The 18,279-nt window shown below is 38.7% G+C and overlaps 1 protein-coding gene across 1 annotated transcript; it reads left to right on the top strand.

Annotated features, from left to right (window-relative positions):
* The first annotated feature begins 371 nt into the window (after nt 1-371).
* MSMO1 (methylsterol monooxygenase 1) lies at nt 372-16,138 on the top strand. The gene is made up of 6 exons (XM_087437449.1): nt 372-390; nt 5,353-5,638; nt 9,739-9,887; nt 11,077-11,203; nt 12,485-12,639; nt 15,119-16,138. The coding sequence occupies exons 2-6, from the start codon at nt 5,384-5,386 to the stop codon at nt 15,312-15,314; spliced, it is 882 nt and encodes a 293-aa protein (XP_087293575.1). The 5' UTR covers nt 372-390; nt 5,353-5,383; the 3' UTR covers nt 15,315-16,138.
* Nucleotides 16,139-18,279: the final 2,141 nt, after the last annotated feature.

Genomic DNA, 18,279 nt, shown 5'->3' with positions numbered 1-18,279 from the left:
AGTTGCCAAGGCGACTCCTCGCTCCCGCACGTAGCGGCCGTCCGCGCCCGCCCCCTCACGCCGTCACGCGCCCTCGTGCTGCCCCGCCTCCGGGAGCGCGGCGGCGCGGGCCACTGGCTGGAAGCCTCGGTCTCACTATCCTCACTCCATCCGCGGAGCCAATCGTTGGCACCGCCAGGGATTCGTAGGCGTGAGTCACACGATTCCGGCAAGAGCAAGGACCAATCACAGCACCGAGAAGGCGGGGCGGGAGCCCTCTCAAGCCAATAACGGCAGGAGGAGCCAGCCTCTCCTTCTGGGCCCCACCCCTGAGGCGCGAGAGGTAGGTTCGGAGGCTGTAGCACCTGGGCGGCAGTCCGCGCGCGATCGCCCAGGTGAGGCGGCCGGAAGGTAGGCTCGCAGGCGAGGAAGGAGCAGTGCAGGGCTCGGGCTCAGTGCTCCGCGAGATTGAGGGGATTGGGGTCGGCGTGATTGAGCGCTCACGGCCGGAGGAGGGCAGCGGTACCGGGTGTGAGGGCGGGGGTGGAGAGAGGAACAGGTCAAAACAGTGGGAAATTCTCAAGTGATGGAACTGGGCTAGGGCATGTGTTTTGCTTTCAAGGGTTTACAGTCATCGGGAGGCGGGACGTATTAAAAGACAGTTACACTAAAGGGCGGTAGAGTGATGAAAGTTTTGCAAAAACAGAAGCACTACAAGGGAGATAAGATGTGTATGTGCGGTGGGAGTAGTGGGGTTGGGGAGGGCATCCAAGAGGAGGTTACTGAAGGATGAATAGGATTTGGATAGGACATTACTGGTAATGGAATGCCGTTCCCGTGGGCAGAGAGCAGTGAAGCAGCAGGAGGAATGAGAGGTCAGATTTTGCAAGAATAAGAAGTGTAGGATGGCGAGAATGTCAGAGATGAAGAGAGGCCTGGCAGAGCCTGTGTGCGTCACTGTAGGCTTGGTTTTTATCTGTAGGGGAGGCACTCCCTTGAATTTAGGGAGTTTTAAGAGGAGAGTTTAAATAGGTTCTATCTAGCCTTGTGTGGTAGAGATAGGGTTTAAGAAGGTCAGGCTTGGAGACACGGCCTCTCCGGATTGCACTGGGAGGCACCCGGTGCAATCCGGGCTTCACTAAGGTAAAGATTCCGAGGGCCGACACTGGCTGACAGTACTCAGAGACAGCTCAACTTCAAGGTTTCTCAGAAAATCCACAAATAACTACATTTCTTTTTTCTGAAGATATAGTCAGCCTGCTCCAGAGCAAGCTTCCAGGCAATCAGGTTGCCCAAGGATAAGAAAAGGAAGAAAAAAAGTCCCTCTTTATTTCTCCTCCTCTCCTTTTTAATTCCTGTTTTCTGCTTTTGTTCAGTTGGCAACACTGTATCTATTCTCCTTACTTGTGTGTGGAGAGGAAACTCCTGAATGTTAATTAAAGCCAGTATCTCTAAATTGGGTGGAGGTTGAAGATAGGCAGCAGAGATGAGAGACTTAGAACGTTCTGTCAGAGATACCTAAGTAGGTGATGGTGCAATTCGCCAAGCTAGGGACTAAAGGAGGTGGGGTGTATTTGGGTAGAGGGTGCAAGGAGCAGTTGCTGAGCTTTTGGACATGTTGAGTTTGATGTGCCTCTGAACTATCTAATTGGAGATGGCCAGTACACTTTGGGATAATCAGAACCTGGAGTTTAGGGGAGAGGGCTAGAAATAGAGATTGTGGATATCAGCAGATTTAAAAAACAGGAAATAAAGATCACCCAAGGTAATCTAGAGTAGTTAGGAGTAAGGAAAGCATCGTGGGAAGCTTTCCAGGCTCAATTCTCAAGTCTTCCTTTCTTCCTGATTGAACCTTTGGATCTGATGTTCCCTCCACCCAAAAAAGGTCTCTGTATCCCCCACTGGACCTTACTTCACTCTCTTTTAATTTGGTCACCTCTCTCTCGAGCTCTGCATCTCAGTTGAGATGGCATCTTTCTCTAGGAACTCTTCCCTGGTCCTCTGTTCTCACAGCACTCTGTGTTTCCAACCCATAATTGTTCTGTCCATGTACTTTTATGATAGTCTGGTCACTTCTTTGCGTTCCTCCCTCGGTTTTACGTTTTGTGAAGTCAGGGGTGAGGGCAGCAGGTAGCACAGTGGCTGCACATCGTCGCACAAATTAAATCCGAGTGTAACATGGGAATCCCAAGAACCAAGGAAGGAGAGTATTTCAAGGAGAGAAGTATCTTCCAGACCGGTCAAATAAAATAAACTCCAAAGAATGTTTGTTGGGTTTGGCAGCTAGGAGCTCCTTAGTGATTTTAGTAAGAGTGAATTCAGTGTGGTGATGCGGCTAGAAAGCAGATTGTAGTTGCTGGAGAGTGAAAGGGAGATGTGAAAATGCAGACAGCAGCCTGTGTAGAATAGTCTTTCAGGAGGCTTGGGTAAACTAGAGGTTATTCCCCTCTTACTAGAATATTTATTGTGCTTTGTTATTTGTATAGTATAACACAATGGATGAGAGCATAGGCTCCCCCATGTAGCATTTTTGTAACTTGGTAAAGTTGCTTAATCTTTCTAAACCTCACTTTTTCATTTATAGAATGAGGATAATAAAAGTCCCTACCTCATGAAGGCATGGTAAGGATTAAAGTCTCTAATAGAGAGCATGTACAGGAACATAGTTCCTGGCTTACAAAAGTGTTGAATAATTGTTAGCTTCTTGTACTACTATGTGTCAGATCCTATGCTAAGTACTTCACAAGCACTATTTTTTGGACTCGTTAAAACTATTGTTCTTTTTTTTTTTTTTTTTTTAGCTTTATTGAAGTATAACTGACAAAACTGTAAGATATTTTAAGGTGTACATTGTGGTGATTTGATATACATATACATTGTGAAAAGATTCCCACTATGTAGTTACTGTTGTTATTCTTCACAGTTTTGCAGATGATAAAACAGGCTCAGAGAAGTTATGTAACTTGCTCAAGGTCACACAGCTATTAAGTGGTGTTGGTTCAATATTGTCAGATTTGGTAATGACCTCATGAAAAATGAGGATTGGAACAACTGTTTTATTTGACATCTTGATGTGAGTGGGAAGCTAGATTACAAGTAGTTGAGTGAGTTGTGTGGGTAAGAATTAAGCAGTGGGAGGGTTTATGTTGATCTCTGCTTTGAGAAAGAAGTTGGTTGGTTCAAAGAAAGAGAGAAATGGGACATTGACTTGGGGGAGAGGTGATAGAGGTTAGGAAAACTTTTCTCAAGAAAGGAAGACTTGACTATTTGTGTGTGTGTGTGGGTGGGTGGGTGTGTGAGGAAGATCAGCCCTGAGCTAACATCTGCCAGTCCTCCTCTTGTTGCTGAGGAAGACTGGCCCTGGGCTACCATCAGTGCCCATCTTCCTCTACTTTATATGGGACGCCGCCGCAGCATGGCTTGCCAAGCGGTGCTTCGGTGCACGCCCGGGATCTGAACTGGTGAACCCTGGGCCACCGCAGCAGAGCTCGCACACTTAACTGCTTGTGCCACCGGGCCGGCCCCCACTTGAGTATGTTTTTAAACTTTAGGGAATGGGCTCAGTTAAGAGAGAAAGTCAAAAGATGCAATAGGATAAGTGATGGACCAGTTCTTGATGAGGTAAGATGAGAACACAAGACTAGTCAGTCTTAAAGGAGAGGATGAGTAAACAGAGAAACTTGGAGGTTGGGATGGCACAGGTTGTAACACTATAGTCTTCATGGTGTAAGTCATTTGAGAATGAGGGCGAAAGCGTAAGGATGCAAAATGAATTCAGAGACCTGAGGAAGTTGGCTAAGCTTCCCAGTATCCTATGAGGAGTGGGATAAGAGGTCAATTTGGGAGGGTGGGGGATGGAGGGGAGCATTGTAAGCCCTATTAAGAGTGCTTGTAAGCCTTAAAGATTTGTTTTTAGAGTGGTCCATCATAATTCATAAATTAGAAACAGCACTGAATATTTTTAGGCAGGTAACATTCTTCATAAGTTTCTCTATTTTTTGATTTGGTGAGGGATTAAGCTTATTTATTATGTAAGTAAAACATGTTCATGAAAAAAATTAAAATTGTAAGAAGGTATAAAATGGAAAGTAAAATTTTTCCTCCTCTCCTCCATAACACCCCCAACTGTGTGTGCACATGAGTGCACACTCACCCCTAATACCTCTTGATCACTTTTCCTAAAGGTCACACTCTAGATTGTTCCCTGTGTCTCCTTTTGTACATTTTCATGTTTGTGTGTGTGTCTCTGTATATACATATGCATAAAAGTGCATAGATAGAATACATAACTTTTTCACAACATAAGTGGGGCTTTTGCTATCCATATTATTCTGCAACTTGCTATTTCACTTAGCACTGTAACTTAGTCATCTTTCTATGTAGGGCATAGAGATCTTCCTCATTCATTTAAGTGGCTGTATAATAGTCTATGGAAGGACCTAGAATTTAACTCATTTCTTGCTGGACTTATTTATGTTTTGATTTTCTTTTTTCTTTTTGTTTTTGCGATTATAAGCAATCCTTCCTTCAGTCTTAGTGTGCCTGTCTTTGTACACTTGAGTGAGAAAATTGCTAGGTCAAAGGGTGTATTCATTTTGAATTGTGATAGATACTGACTTTTTCCTCAAAGGTATACTAATTTCCCCATCAACAACGTATAGTGATGCCTGTTGCCTTGAATTGTTACCCTTATCAGTCCCAGGTGATTTTCGCTGTAGGGTGTGTTTCCTTGTTTGAGTCAAATTGAACTGCTTATTTGTTTAGTTAGCATTCACATTAATTTTTCTCTGAACCACTTGTGCATGGCCTTTGTCATTTTTCTGTTGGGTTTTTAGTCTTTTTCTAAAACACATTTCGTACCCCTTTGTTATAGGTGTTGGAAATATTTTCCAGTTTGTCATTTGGTCTTTGACTTTATTTATAATTGTTTTTTTATTCTCCAATCAGAAGTATTTAAGTTTTATGTAGTCCTATTTGGCGGCTTTTTCTTTATTGGTTCTTTTGGTTTTAAGCGACGCTTTTAAACTTCACCATTGCTCATTAAAATCACAAGTTTTTCCACAGAGACCACACTAAAAAGTCTCTTTAAAGATGGCTTGAAATTCTTTATTCACTATTGTTCCTTTAGATCCTGCTCTTCAAAGTTAACATGTGGCTTTTAAATCAATATCTATAAGTGGAGGTGGTCATGACATCCAGTAGACTGTTTTTTTTTAACCACATGTTTAGGACCTGAGAAATTGGTACTTCTTTAGAAACTGTTATTTTTAAAATTATCAAAAGATGCATTTTTAAAACTATTTTCTTGGAATTTCATTGTTTAGCTTGCTTTCTTGCTTATTTATGCATGCGTTTATTTATTTATGTTTACAGAATCATAAGGCTGTCTGCAGAGATTTGAAAAATGGCAACAAATGAAAGTGCCAGCATCTTTAGTTCAGCATCCTTGGCTGTGGAGTATGTAGATTCACTTTTACCTGAGAATCCTCTGCAAGAACCATTTAAAAATGCTTGGAACTATATGTTGGATAATTATACAAAGTTCCAGATTGCAACATGGGGATCCCTGATAGTTCATGAGGCTCTTTATTTCTTGATCTGTTTACCTGGATTTTTGTTTCAATTTATACCTTTCATGAAAAAGTACAAAATTCAAAAGGTGAGTATGATGGACTTGCAATGGAATATTATCATTAGTGTTGTTGACTATTTTAGAAGTAAATATAACTTTGTTTTGAGAGACTCCAGGTCAGGGCTCTCCAATAGAAATATAATGAAGCCACGTGTGTAATTTTAAATTTTCTAGTGGGATACATTAAAAAGTAAAAAGAGGGGGTCGGCCCAGTGGCATAATGGTTAAGTTCGGCACACCCTGCTTTGGCGGCCGGGTTTGCGAGTTCGGATCCCGGTCACAGACCTACACTGCTCATCAAGCCATGTTGTAGCAGTGACCCAGATACAAAATAGAGGAAGATGGGCACAGATGTTGGCTCAGGGCCAGTCTTCCTCAAGCAAAAAGAGGAGGGTTTGGCAGTAGATGTTAGAGCAAATCTTCCTCACACACACAAAAAAAAAGTAAAAAGAAATAGGGACATTAATTTTAATATATTTTATTTAACACAATAAATCTAAACTATCATCATTTCAACAAGTAATCAGAATTAAAAAGTACTTAATGAGATATTTTATGTTCTTCTCATAATGTCATTGAAATCCAGTGTGTATTTTACACTGATTTTGGCCCATCTTGGTTTAGACTAGCTGTATTTAGTGTTAAATAGCCACTTGTTTCTACTTGCTACCATGTTGAACAGCACAGCCCTAGATCATTATTGATAATGTTTCAAGAATAATTTGTTAAGTTAAGGATAATGCTTATCTAATTTGGGTATTATTTTGCAATTCACTCCAACCCCTGTTGTCTCAGCCCTAAAGTATATGTTAATATTCTGAGATCTTGGTCAGGGTATTAAAGTTTTGTTTTTTCCCTAAATATAAGGTGGTAGTTCAGCAGCATTCATGTCATCCCAGATAAAGAGGTGATGATGCTCCTAGTTTCTAGGTATTTGCTTCAATGCGCTAAATGTTTCTTGGGAGCCCACTCTGCATGACAGGGTTTTGAGGTATGCAAATACCCCTTCTCAGTTTGAAACATAGGGAAGATAGTGAACTCGACTAATGTGTACACTAATGAGCTTGACACAGTTCCCAGGAAAGAATCTGGACTAACTTATTAGAGAGATGATTTATCAGCACTTGGTAAATCCGTGATAGTTTCTAATGCTTACTGTTTACTTTTTAAAAAGTCATGCCAAGCTAAAACTCAAGGGCACACAGTCTTGATAGAAAGTAGACATCTTGAGAGTGTTCATCTGTGGAGACTAATCTGCACTCGAGAGAGTGTACATTGGGTGGCAGTTGGTGCACACATTCTCTCTCATCGTCTACTAGTTTCATTGCCTCTCCCAGTGAGTCCCACTTTAAGCAAGTACTGACATTGATCTCCTCTGGGGATGGTACAGGGCATCAGAGGACTGGACTCCAAGCCAAAGGAGGGAAGAACAAAGGGAAAAGGGGGAGGGAATAAAAAGGGATGTGGCCCAAAGGAGAGGATCCTGTTACCCTAAATTAAGCATGCAGAAGTTCCAAAATGTTTTTTTATAAAAGGGCCTGCTTTGAAAGGCAGAATTCAGTTTGGATGTCCAAGTTCTCTTGCATGTTCGGGGCGATTCTGGCTGCCGCGTGTGCGCCATTGATTAGTTTATAGGGCTGATTTGTTGTGTGGCTGGCCGGGCCGAAGTATCCTTGTCTTTCTGCCCTCTGCAGTTGACTCACTGGTCAGAGGTGGTAACCTTTCCAGAGAGAGGAAGACCTTTTTCAGTCAAGGTTTTATGAGCGGCTTTAAAATAAAATGTGGCAAAAGGAGGGACAAGCAATCATCTAGTTGATCACAACTAATTATTTTTATAAACAGATTGAAAAGCTGGGTAGTGTGGCTTCAAGTCTGCTCAGCATGCCTTCCTTTGAGTTTCACAACCGTTCAAGTTCTTGCTTTGAGCTTTTTTGATACTAAAATAAATTGTGATGGTAAATCAGTACAAGTTTTAACAATATAAGGGAGTTTAAAAACAAGCGAACAAATCAGTACAAGTTAATTACAGGTTTATGCATTTTGAAGGGAGATACCCTGAAACTCGGAGGGTGCAGGAAGAAGTTGTGGTGATGAGACAGCAGTGAACACTTTCTGCTTTCAAGCAGAATAGACTACGTGACAGTTATGCACATGCTTCCTAGTGAGGGGGAAATGTACAGGAATGAAGAAGTGATAAAGCAGGGCCGGCTCCGTGGCTTGGCGGTTAAGTGCGCGCGCTCTGGTGCTGGCGGCCCGGGTTCGGATCCCGGGCGCACCCCAAGGCACCACTTCTCCGTCCAACCCGAGGCCGAGTCCCACGTACAGCAACTGGAAGGATGCGAACCTATGACATACAACTATCTACTGGGGCTTTGGGGGGAATAAAATGAATAAATAAAATCTTTAAAAAAAAAAAAAAAAAAAAAGAAGTGATAAAGCAGACCTTGCAGGATCTGTTTCTTTTTAAACAGTCATACATCTTAGTAATTCTCTAGGAATTTTCCTCAAGGACATATGCACTAAAAACATTCTTTCTGAAGCCTATGGCCCTAATAATGGTTTTCCTTCATATTGGGATGCTATTGTATATAAAATAAAATATGATAAACTCTGGTATTCCACTACGTATGAGTTTTTAATTAATTATGTTTTAAACTAACTTATGTACACTTGAAACGGTATAGCATGTGATTTTATTAGTTATAGTTGATTAATTTTTGTGTTAATTTCTGCAGCTACATGGGTATCAGATTCTAGCCAGGAAATGAGAAGTCTGTTAAACACAGTTTCTATGGGAAACAGTGCCATTGCTGGTCCAAGCCATAATCTTCCATTTATTTTGTCTCCAATCACAGACTGGAGGTTTGGAGGAGAGGGGTCAGATAATGCTCAGAGTAGAAATAGAAAGACAATTACAAATTATGTTGTCTCATCCCCTCATTTTATTGTTGAGGAAACTGAGTTGTGAGCATCAGAGAGATGGTTAACTGGTCAGTGGAGGCCCAGGGATTAGAGCCCAGCTGTCTGGATGATTCAATGCTTTTCCTTTTTTTGTCAGGGAAGATAACTCTCTTAAAGAATTTCAACAATAGAACTGCATCTGGAAACCTAGATTTTAGTTAGTCCAAGTTCTGCTAATAACGGCCTGTGTGATCTTGGGTGAGGTGGTTGACCTTGGGCTTCTGCTCAGGAGCAGCAATTCCCATACTCGGGTTATTGTGGTTCAGTTAAAAAAAGTGTCATTGGCAGATTTCTGAATTTTTAAGTAAAGACATTTAAGCCAAAGCAATAACTACTATTTATTATCACCCTCTTTTTCTAAAACCAAAAGCACTTTCTCTTATCTAAGTGCAACCTTTTAAATTGAATAAATTTAGTTTTTTTTTATATGCCTTGCTGAGCAAGTTGATATCCTGATGAAGTTTTATGAACATCTCACTATATTGATCTCACCTTGCTCATTTTGACTTGAATCTGTGAACTTCATTACCTGTGGGCACTGGCTCTCCAGTCTTTGAGAACTGCTGGACACATCTCTGAAGTACTTCCAGCTCAGAGAGTTTATAATTCCATCATTGTATACGAACAGAAATGCACTTATTTCTGGGAATGAATACTGCTGAATGGCTGGAAACATCCATTTACCTGTGTAATAAAGGCTTCCAATGGTGCATGTACAACTACTTCAACAGTTGGCGGAACCCAGCTGTCATGTTAGCATAACACATTTCTTCTCTGAAATTCCTGGTGAAAGAAATGAATGATCTGTGGGCAGCAAAGACTGGAGAGTTACTCATTCTGTAGTGTGTGCTCCTTTGGTTTGTTTGAGATCATTATGATCACTATTCCTGGGTTTGTCTTTTACCAATTTGTGCACCTGTTTAAAGTAGTGATGGTCTTTGTCAAGAATTTAGAAACGGAGGATCTTGTGATTCCTGGGCCTTAGTTACTGTACCATAGTAACTGTAATATAGAATTCATATGACATAGGATTAATTAGAATTAAGAATTCTAATAGAATTAAGTTCTCATATGAACTTGAAAAAAATTAGGAATTCACTTCTAGTTGTCATGCTAAACTACTGATATCAAAGGATGATACTCAATATTGTGATTTTTCTCCACAGGATAAACCAGAAACATGGGAAAACCAATGGAAATGTTTTAAAGTACTTCTCTTTAATCACTTTTTTATCCAGCTTCCTTTGATTTGTGGAACTTATTATTTTACAGAATATTTCAATATTCCTTATGATTGGGAAAGAATGCCAAGATGGTATGTAGACAAAGATTTGATTTTTATACTCAGTCATGGTTTATTATCCAATTAAAATATACTTATATCTTCTTTCTTCATTTGGTTAATATTTGTTTGTTCTACACTTTAGAAGTAAATAAAATGTAGAAAAGTAAAGGATAGCAGAAACTTAAAATGTTCCCATTTTTATATCTTTCTATATTTTAATGTAATATTTTATTGGAAGATGAGTTTCTTACATCAGAAGTTTTCCATAGCATCCTTTATGTAATTGTATGCAGCATGCTTATACTAAGAAAAAATGTTACATTTTGAGTCTAAAATGAATGAAAAAAATGAGAGAATAGTTTGTGGGGTTTATAAAACTTGTGTCCATACAGACACAAATATATATTATCTGAGCACACATATTTGAATTAAAATAATATTTGTATTAAAATATCTGTTACTGATATAACTTGAATTTACCAATATAGAGATATATACCTTTTCTACGTAGTATATATTCAACAAATAAAAGTGTGTATGTGTGCAGTTGTATATAAAATATTTTTACCCATTGTACTTATGTCCTTCTCTTTGGTGGAAAAAAGTCATGATTTTACTATTATTAATCTTAATTCAAGTCTTTCGTCAATATTACTCTTTTCCTAGAACTTCTGGTTCTTGTTTCTTAGCTCTGATTTCTTTATTTTTTGTGAGGAAGATCAGCCCTGAGCTAACATCGGATGCCAATCCTCCTCTTGTTTTTGCCGAGGAAGATTGGCCCTGGGCTAACATCCGTGCCCATCTTCCTCTACTTTATATGGGACGCAGCCACAACATAGCTTGACAAGCGGTGCGTTGGTGCATGCCCGGGATCCGAACCTGTGAACCCTCAGGCCACTGCATCAGAGCGCGCGCACTTAACCGCTGCGCCACCACCGGGCCGGCCCTTCTTAGCTTTGATTTTATAGCTGTGAATTTTGTGAAAAACAAATTAGAATTGGTATAGTGGTCAATCTCTTTAACCCTTTTTAAGGTGGTATCATATAGCAACTTTGTATCTAGCAGTTTTGAGACTATGTTAATTAATATATCCATTTAGGTCAAGCTGGTAAATGGGTATTTGGTTATAAGTAGTGTCTCAAATAGTGATCCGAAGTAAAAGTCTAGATTGTTTAAGTAAAAGTTGTTTTATACTCACTACAGTATTTTCATCTTAAAGGTGTATGCTTATGGCAAGATGCCTTGGCTGTGCAGTGATTGAGGACACCTGGCACTATTTCCTGCATAGGCTCTTACACCACAAAAGAATATATAAATATATCCATAAAATTCATCACGAATTTCAGGTATATTAGAATTATATTTAATACGTTTTTTTCTATTAGAGGCAAAATGGTGTTATTTTTATCTCCTCAAAAGACAAATTTTTAAAATTTGTCAGTGATGTTTCTTTCTTTTTCCTTTGGCGTGATTGTTAAAACATAACACACACACACACACACACACACACGTACACAAAGCCAGTTCTACAGATTTTCTTAATTTCATGGTAAATTGAGACCTGAAAGAAAAATGTTACCTGAAGTGGTTCAGGCTCTCATCTTTGTGGCCTGAGCACTATCCTGACACAGTCGGATACCTGGCAATTTGATAGAGACTGTAGTGATATTAGAGTTATTTAAATCGGACCCCAAAACAACCAACTTTAATCTTTAAACATCTAAAACAATTCCTGACTTAGTTTTAACACATTTCTACCACACTGCTGACTCCCACGAAAACAGTGGTTTTTATCTGAACTACTTTGATGGAGCTATGTCAAACTGGTTACGTCAATACGTTCCACACTGATCCTCATTGTGTGGTATGCTAAACGAAGCATCCCTTTCTTGGCAGAACAAATTCAGATGCATAAAACAAAATTAGAGTTCAAGTCAATTGTTGAATGCCTCTGTCTTAAACCATCAAAGACAGTTATCAAGATTTTATTAAGGACATCCCTAGACCTTTTGGTGTTTGGTAGGAACAGAAAGATATTGAGAATTAACTGTTATTCTTTACATTTATATAGATAGAGATATACTATTGTTACATGGAGAAAGAATATAATTTTATAAAACTATATGCATGAATAAATTAGAATATATTTATTAGGATTCTTTAGAGCAACAGAAAGAGTAGGAGATATGCACGTAGTCACACACAGCTTTATTTTAAGGAATTTGCTCATGTGATTGTGTGGCTGGCAAGTCTGAAATCTGTAGGGCAGACCAGAGGCTGGAAATTCAGGTAACAGTTGATGTGACAGTCTAGGATCTGAGTTTCACAGGGCAACAGGCTGGAAACTCAGGCAGGTCTCTATGTTGCAGTCTTGAGTATTCCTTCTTCCGTGGGAACTTCAGTCTTTGCTTTTAAGGCCTTCAGCTGATTGGATGAAGCCCACCTGCATTATGGAGGGTAATCTTTACTCAAAGTCTACTGATTTAAATGTTAATCACATCTAAAAAGTACTTTCACAGCAACATGTAGACTGGTGTTTGACTAAGCAATTGGGCACCAGAGCCTAGCCAAGCTGACATACAAAATGAACCATCACAATATATTAAGCAATTATCTATTTATTTTAGGCTCCATTTGGAATGGAAGCTGAATATGCACATCCTCTGGAAACCCTAATTCTTGGAACTGGATTTTTTATTGGAATCATGCTTTTATGTGATCATGTAATTCTTCTTTGGGCCTGGGTGACCATTCGATTGATAGAAACTATTGATGTCCATAGGTGAGTTATGGTTTCTATTTAGGTATAAGGTGTCATGAAATATCTTTATTTTCATGGTCATAGATTATCTTTATTTCTTTTTTGTTTATTTTTATTTATTTTATTTTTTTTTAATTGAGATGTAAATGACATAAAATATTGTATTAGTTTTAGGTGTACAACATAAGGACTAGATATATGTGTATATTGCAAAATAATTACCACAATAAGTTAACGCCCATCACCACACATAATTATAATTTTTTGTGTGTGTGATAACTTTTAAGATCTACTCTCTTAGCAACTTTCAAATGTAATACAGCATTGTTAACTCTAGTCTCCATGCTGTACATTGCATCCTCGTGGATTATTTATGTTAAAACTGGAATTTTGTACCTTTTGACCCTCTTCACCCATTTTGCCCACCGTAATCATTGTCATAGATTATCGTTTTTTCTAAGTAGACTAATAAGAGAAGTTAACCTTGTGAATGTTATTATTTTTAAAAAGATGAGAACATGGTCATTGGATAAAAGTTCATAATAGAGTCTTTTTCCATCCCTGTTTATGGTTGTTTTCGGTGTTATAGTGAGAATATATTAATATATTGTTTGGGCAAATGAAATAAGATTTTGATAGCTACTGCAAAACTGCCCTCCAGAAGGGTCCCTATTTACATTCCCAGCAGGAGTGTATTAGAGTGCTTTTCTCCTCCCAAGACCCTTTCCAACCTGGGTATCACCATCTTTTTAATCTTTGTCAGTGAGAGGGCAAAGAGCTTTCAGCATTGTGATCCACATCTCTCCAGGGATTCGTGAGGCTGAGCATCTGTGTGTGTGCGCTATTGCCCAACAATATTTTTGTCTTCTAATTACCTTTTTATATACCTTTTATATAAAATATGCCTATTTTTCTGTTAGGGTATATGTTTTATAACCTATTGTTTCGTGTAAGCTTTATTTGTTGCATATGTTGTAAATGTTTTCTGTCATTTGAATTTTAACTCTTGGTGGTTTTTTGTAGCACTGAAGTTTTTAATTTTCACGTAGTAAAATCTATCAGTCATTTTCTTGATGGCTTTTGGGTTTCCGTTTGCTTAGGTCTTCCTGAAGCATTGTTCAAATGAAAATATTTTTGTGGTTTTCTTAGAAATTTGCTTAAATACGATAATTCAGGACCAGCAATTACTTTATCCTTCTGTAATGAACCTAAACCTAACTCTTACTTGAAACAAATTGAAACATTCAGCCTTGACTGAAAAAGAATATTTCGATTCTCTACTGCCCAGCACTGATGGAAGCACAGCTTGTAATATGTACATATTTCACATGCTTCCTTTCTGTTGATTGGAAGGCATTTTTTGGTAAATTATTTCTATTTAATGCCTTTTTAAATGCCTAATATCCTAATTTTTTCATTATTTTAAAATTAGTGTCTATTCATTGCATTTTGCCTTGGAACTTATTAGTATACCTGTGAAAGCAGAATGCCAAATAGTAAGAATTATTTTAAACCACTTAAGCAGCAAAATTAATGCCTCTAGTCCTAGGCAGAGAATATTATTCTGTAGATAAGTTGTCGATGATGTCTCCCTCATTCTTTCTTCCTTCCATTGTTCTTTTCTCCCTCCTTCCCTCTCAGCCTCCTAACAGGAGGGCAGGATTGGCGTGATTCAGACTGGTATAATTGTGGATATCCGATTTTATGTTTGTAGTTGCAAATAAAGGATGATACTCTAGGGCTGGCCCCGTGGCTTAGTGGTTAAGTGCGCACGCTCCGCTGCTGGCGGCCCGGGTTCATATCCCGGGCGCGCACCGACGCACCGCTTCTCTGGCCATGTTGAGGCCGTGTCCCACATACAGCAACTAGAAGGATGTGCAACTATGACATACAACTGTCTACTGGGGCTTTGGGGAAAAAAAAAGGAGGAGGATTGGCAATAGATGTTAGCTCAGAGCCCATCTTCCTCAGCAAAAAGAGGAGGATTAGCATGGATGTTAGCTCAGGGCTGATCTTCCTCACAAAAAAAAAGAAAAAAGGATGATACTCTAGAACAAGTTGCTACACCATGATTCTCAGATTTAACCTCCTTAATGCTTGATACTAATTTCATATAACTTCCTAAAAGACATATGTAGTATTATGGACATTACAAACTATGGTGAGAAAGCTCCTTTAGAACAGGAAAGAAAAATAATTCTCGAAAATCTAATAATTCTCGAAAATCTGTATCTAAAGATTCATTATATAACCCCTCTCTTTCATCCTCTGGTATATATTAATTTCCATAGATCTTTTAAGTTTTTAAAAATTTCTTACAGAGGTTTCTAGAATATGCATCATTTTCTGTGAGTTTTTGTTTTTTTAAACATGTCAGAAATAAAATGACTTAGGTAAAGTGGAATGTTATTTGAATTAATGAGCATATGACTATCAATGAAAATGTCAATTATTTGAGGTGTATTTACTTCCTCCATAATCTTTATCATTTTTATTTCAGTGGTTATGATATTCCTCTCAACCCTTTAAATCTCATCCCTTTCTATGCTGGTTCTCGGCATCATGATTTCCACCACATGAACTTCATTGGAAACTATGCTTCAACGTTTACATGGTGGGATAGAATTTTTGGAACAGACTCTCAATATGTTGCCTACTATGAAAAGATGAAGAAGGCTGAGAAAAAGGCTGAATAAATATCTCATATGAACCTTCCTGAAGATGCACATGTTCCTGAATTAAGGCTAGTAGCTAACATTGCTTCTAGGGAGCAGAAATAAACATGTGTCTTGGCTGCTAAGTGATAAAAAGAACATTAACAACCTTTAATTATCTTCCTAGTGGGAACTTTTTCTACTTTACGTACAAGTTCTGTACATGTAGAAATAAGTAACTGTATATTTAAGGACAATTTTTATGAGGAAGTTTTAAAGGCCATGTTGCTAACCTTACAAAAAGGTTTTAAGTAATGGAAGAAGTATTAATCTCTATCTTTTCCCCCAGTAATAATTGAAATTGGTCTTTAAATCTTTTAAATATATAGTGGCCATTTCAGAAACTCTTAATAGTAATGTTGGCCTCATATTGAACTTTAAACATTTTTTAGAATTTTCCTAAACGTCAAAATATCATGGGTTGAACCACATCGGTTAATACAGTGTGAATGAGGCTGCTGAAAGGAATAGCCAGCAGCAAGAATTTCCACTCTTGTCTGGAGCTGACCATCTTGGGGTGATTCTCTTTCTTTGAGAAGTCCTTTTTGATTGCAATGTACTACTGGTATCTTAATTAATTAGAAATTAAGGCATTTCTGAATTGACGTAAGTGGAATGTTTTAGTCTAAAGGTTTTCACGTTACTTGAATATTTTTAAAAATTGAGCTTTATTTCTGCTATTTACCCTTTCATTTTTGTATATCAAGTTCTCATTATACTTAAAACTGTATCTTGAAACTTTGTGAACCGATTTGCTGTATTTGCACTTTGAGCTATTGAAATAAATGTGATTTTTTTGGTCTGATTATCTGGTTTCCAATTTTGAACATCAGCTGTCACCTTTTATTATCTTCTTATAAGGAGAAGTACAGAAATCATTAAATTATTAAGTTTTGTAATAAAAGGAATAATTCTATTTTTTTAAGTGCTTAATTTGCTAAACTCTTGGCAGTTTCAACGTGTATTTATTAGGCTATCCATTGTGGGGAATTCACTGACCTAGTAAAGTGGAGGATACTGAAGCAGCTCTTTTTCTTTACTTAGAAAATGTATGTTTTCTGTACAGATGAAAGAACAGAGCTACACCTTTTACGGCTGGTTTAATCTCCAGTAACTAGATTCTAACTCAAATCAAGAGTTGGTAATTCTAACTTAGTATATGGTAGTACCAAATTGTTATTTTTTAAAAATATGGAGCCATTTTCTGCTGTTTTTTCTTTCCCTCTTTTTGAAAACATGGAGTAAAGAGGTTCAAATAAGGATTCAAAAAGTTACAACTGAGGGAGCCTGCCTGGCGGTGTAGCGGTTAAGTTCGCGTGCTCCGCTTCAGCAGCTTGGGTTCGCAGGTTTGGATCTGAGGCGTGGACCTACGCAACACTTATCAAGCCACGCTGTGGCGGCGTCCCATATAACGTAGAGGAAGATGGGCACGGGTGTTAGCCCAGGGCCAATCTTCCTCAGCAAAAAAGAGGAGGATTGGCAACAGATGTTAGCTCAGGGCTAACCTTCCTCAAAAAAAAAAAAACAAAAAAAAAATGTTACAACTGAGGATATTTTGCTAGACGGTGTTTTCTAACTTGTACCTGGTTCATATGGCCCTTGTCATTCTCCCATTCCACCCCTCCCCCAACCCATGTGTGCATGGGCGGGGTGGAGGTGTAATGAATTTGATAGCTCTTAATTCTCAAACAGTGATTTTGGGGCTGTACTTACAATTGTGCTGTTTATCAGATATCTGTAGGAATTTTTTAATTTACCTTTCGTTCCCTAATACTCATGGAATGCACAGACATCTGAATTAACAGTAAAAACGTGACTCCCTTTCAGCGTTTAGGGAGAGAGTGACACCTGCTGTTGGGAATGGTGCAAAACAACCTGGTACATTCTAATTCACTCCTTTCAAACTAGTTAACTTTTTGAAAAGTAAACTGGGCACTTACTGTATACCCTGAATTGTGCTGTGAGCTTTTAATGCATGATCTCATTTAAGTCTCTGAGGTCAATGCTGTTTTCTCCATTTATATATGAGGGAATTGTCTGAGAGAGGTTAAGTTACTCAAGATCACAGGGCTAGTCTTTTGACTTCAGAAGCCATGCTTGTGGCTGTGTTTACTACACTGGAGACTTGAATCCTCTAAAAAAATCTCAGGAAATACTCCCCCGAACTTCCCCCTCATTCTTATGTACAGTCTTTTAAGAAGAGAGATTCTTGGAAGAAAGTTCTAAACCAGTAGCCACCCAGAAAGTAGTAAGACTCATTCACAAGCTCTTCAGGACAAATACATTTTAATTTTATTTATTTATTTATTTTTCCCCCAAAGCCCCAGTAGATAGTTGTATGTCATAGCTGCACATCCTTCTAGTTGCTGTATGTGGGACGCGGCCTCAGCATGGCCAGGGAAGCAGTGCGGCGGTGCACGCCCGGGATCTGAACCTGGGCCGCCAGCAGCGGATTGCGCTCACTTAACCGCTAAGCCATGGGGCCGGCCCCAGGACAAATACATTTTAATATAATTTACTGGCCAGATTTCTTTTAAAATTACCTGAATTAAGTTTCTATCTGTCTTTTCTATTAGCACTTGACAGTGAAACACAAAAATACACAAAACAAATATGAAGACTAGAGTACAAATACAATACATAGCTCTGATTCTACTCTAGAAAATAACGAGAGATTTTTTGTTTCTTGGATGATCTGTTTTGGGTTTTACTAAAGTAGTTTGAAAGCTTAAAGTTAATATTGTAATTAAAATGAGTAGTGCTTTACTCTTTTCTACATATTCTGGCTAAAGACATTTAGACTTTTGGAAAACCTGGGTCTGCGATGTTTAATGTCTCTCACCCCAACTCCCAGTGCTTACGCTCTTACATGAAACCTAGGGCTATTAAATTCCATATCCCTGTAGCTGGAGAAAGACTGTCTAAACTCTTTATGAGTGATCAGAGG

Source organism: Ceratotherium simum, chromosome 12, assembly GCF_057802395.1.
Source record: "Ceratotherium simum simum isolate JZ-2026a chromosome 12, ASM5780239v1, whole genome shotgun sequence".
NCBI lineage: Eukaryota > Metazoa > Chordata > Mammalia > Perissodactyla > Rhinocerotidae > Ceratotherium > Ceratotherium simum.
This window is presented reverse-complemented; position numbering and strand designations above follow the sequence as displayed.

Coding starts and splice junctions, on each gene's coding strand:
- MSMO1 (XM_087437449.1), top strand. CDS start 5,384: ATGGCAACAAATGAAAGTGCCAGCATCTTTAGTTCAGCATCCTTGGCT. Junction 11,204..12,484: donor AAATTCATCACGAATTTCAG/GTATATTAGAAT, acceptor TATTTATTTTAG/GCTCCATTTGGAATGGAAGC. Junction 12,640..15,118: donor GAAACTATTGATGTCCATAG/GTGAGTTATGGT, acceptor TTTTTATTTCAG/TGGTTATGATATTCCTCTCA.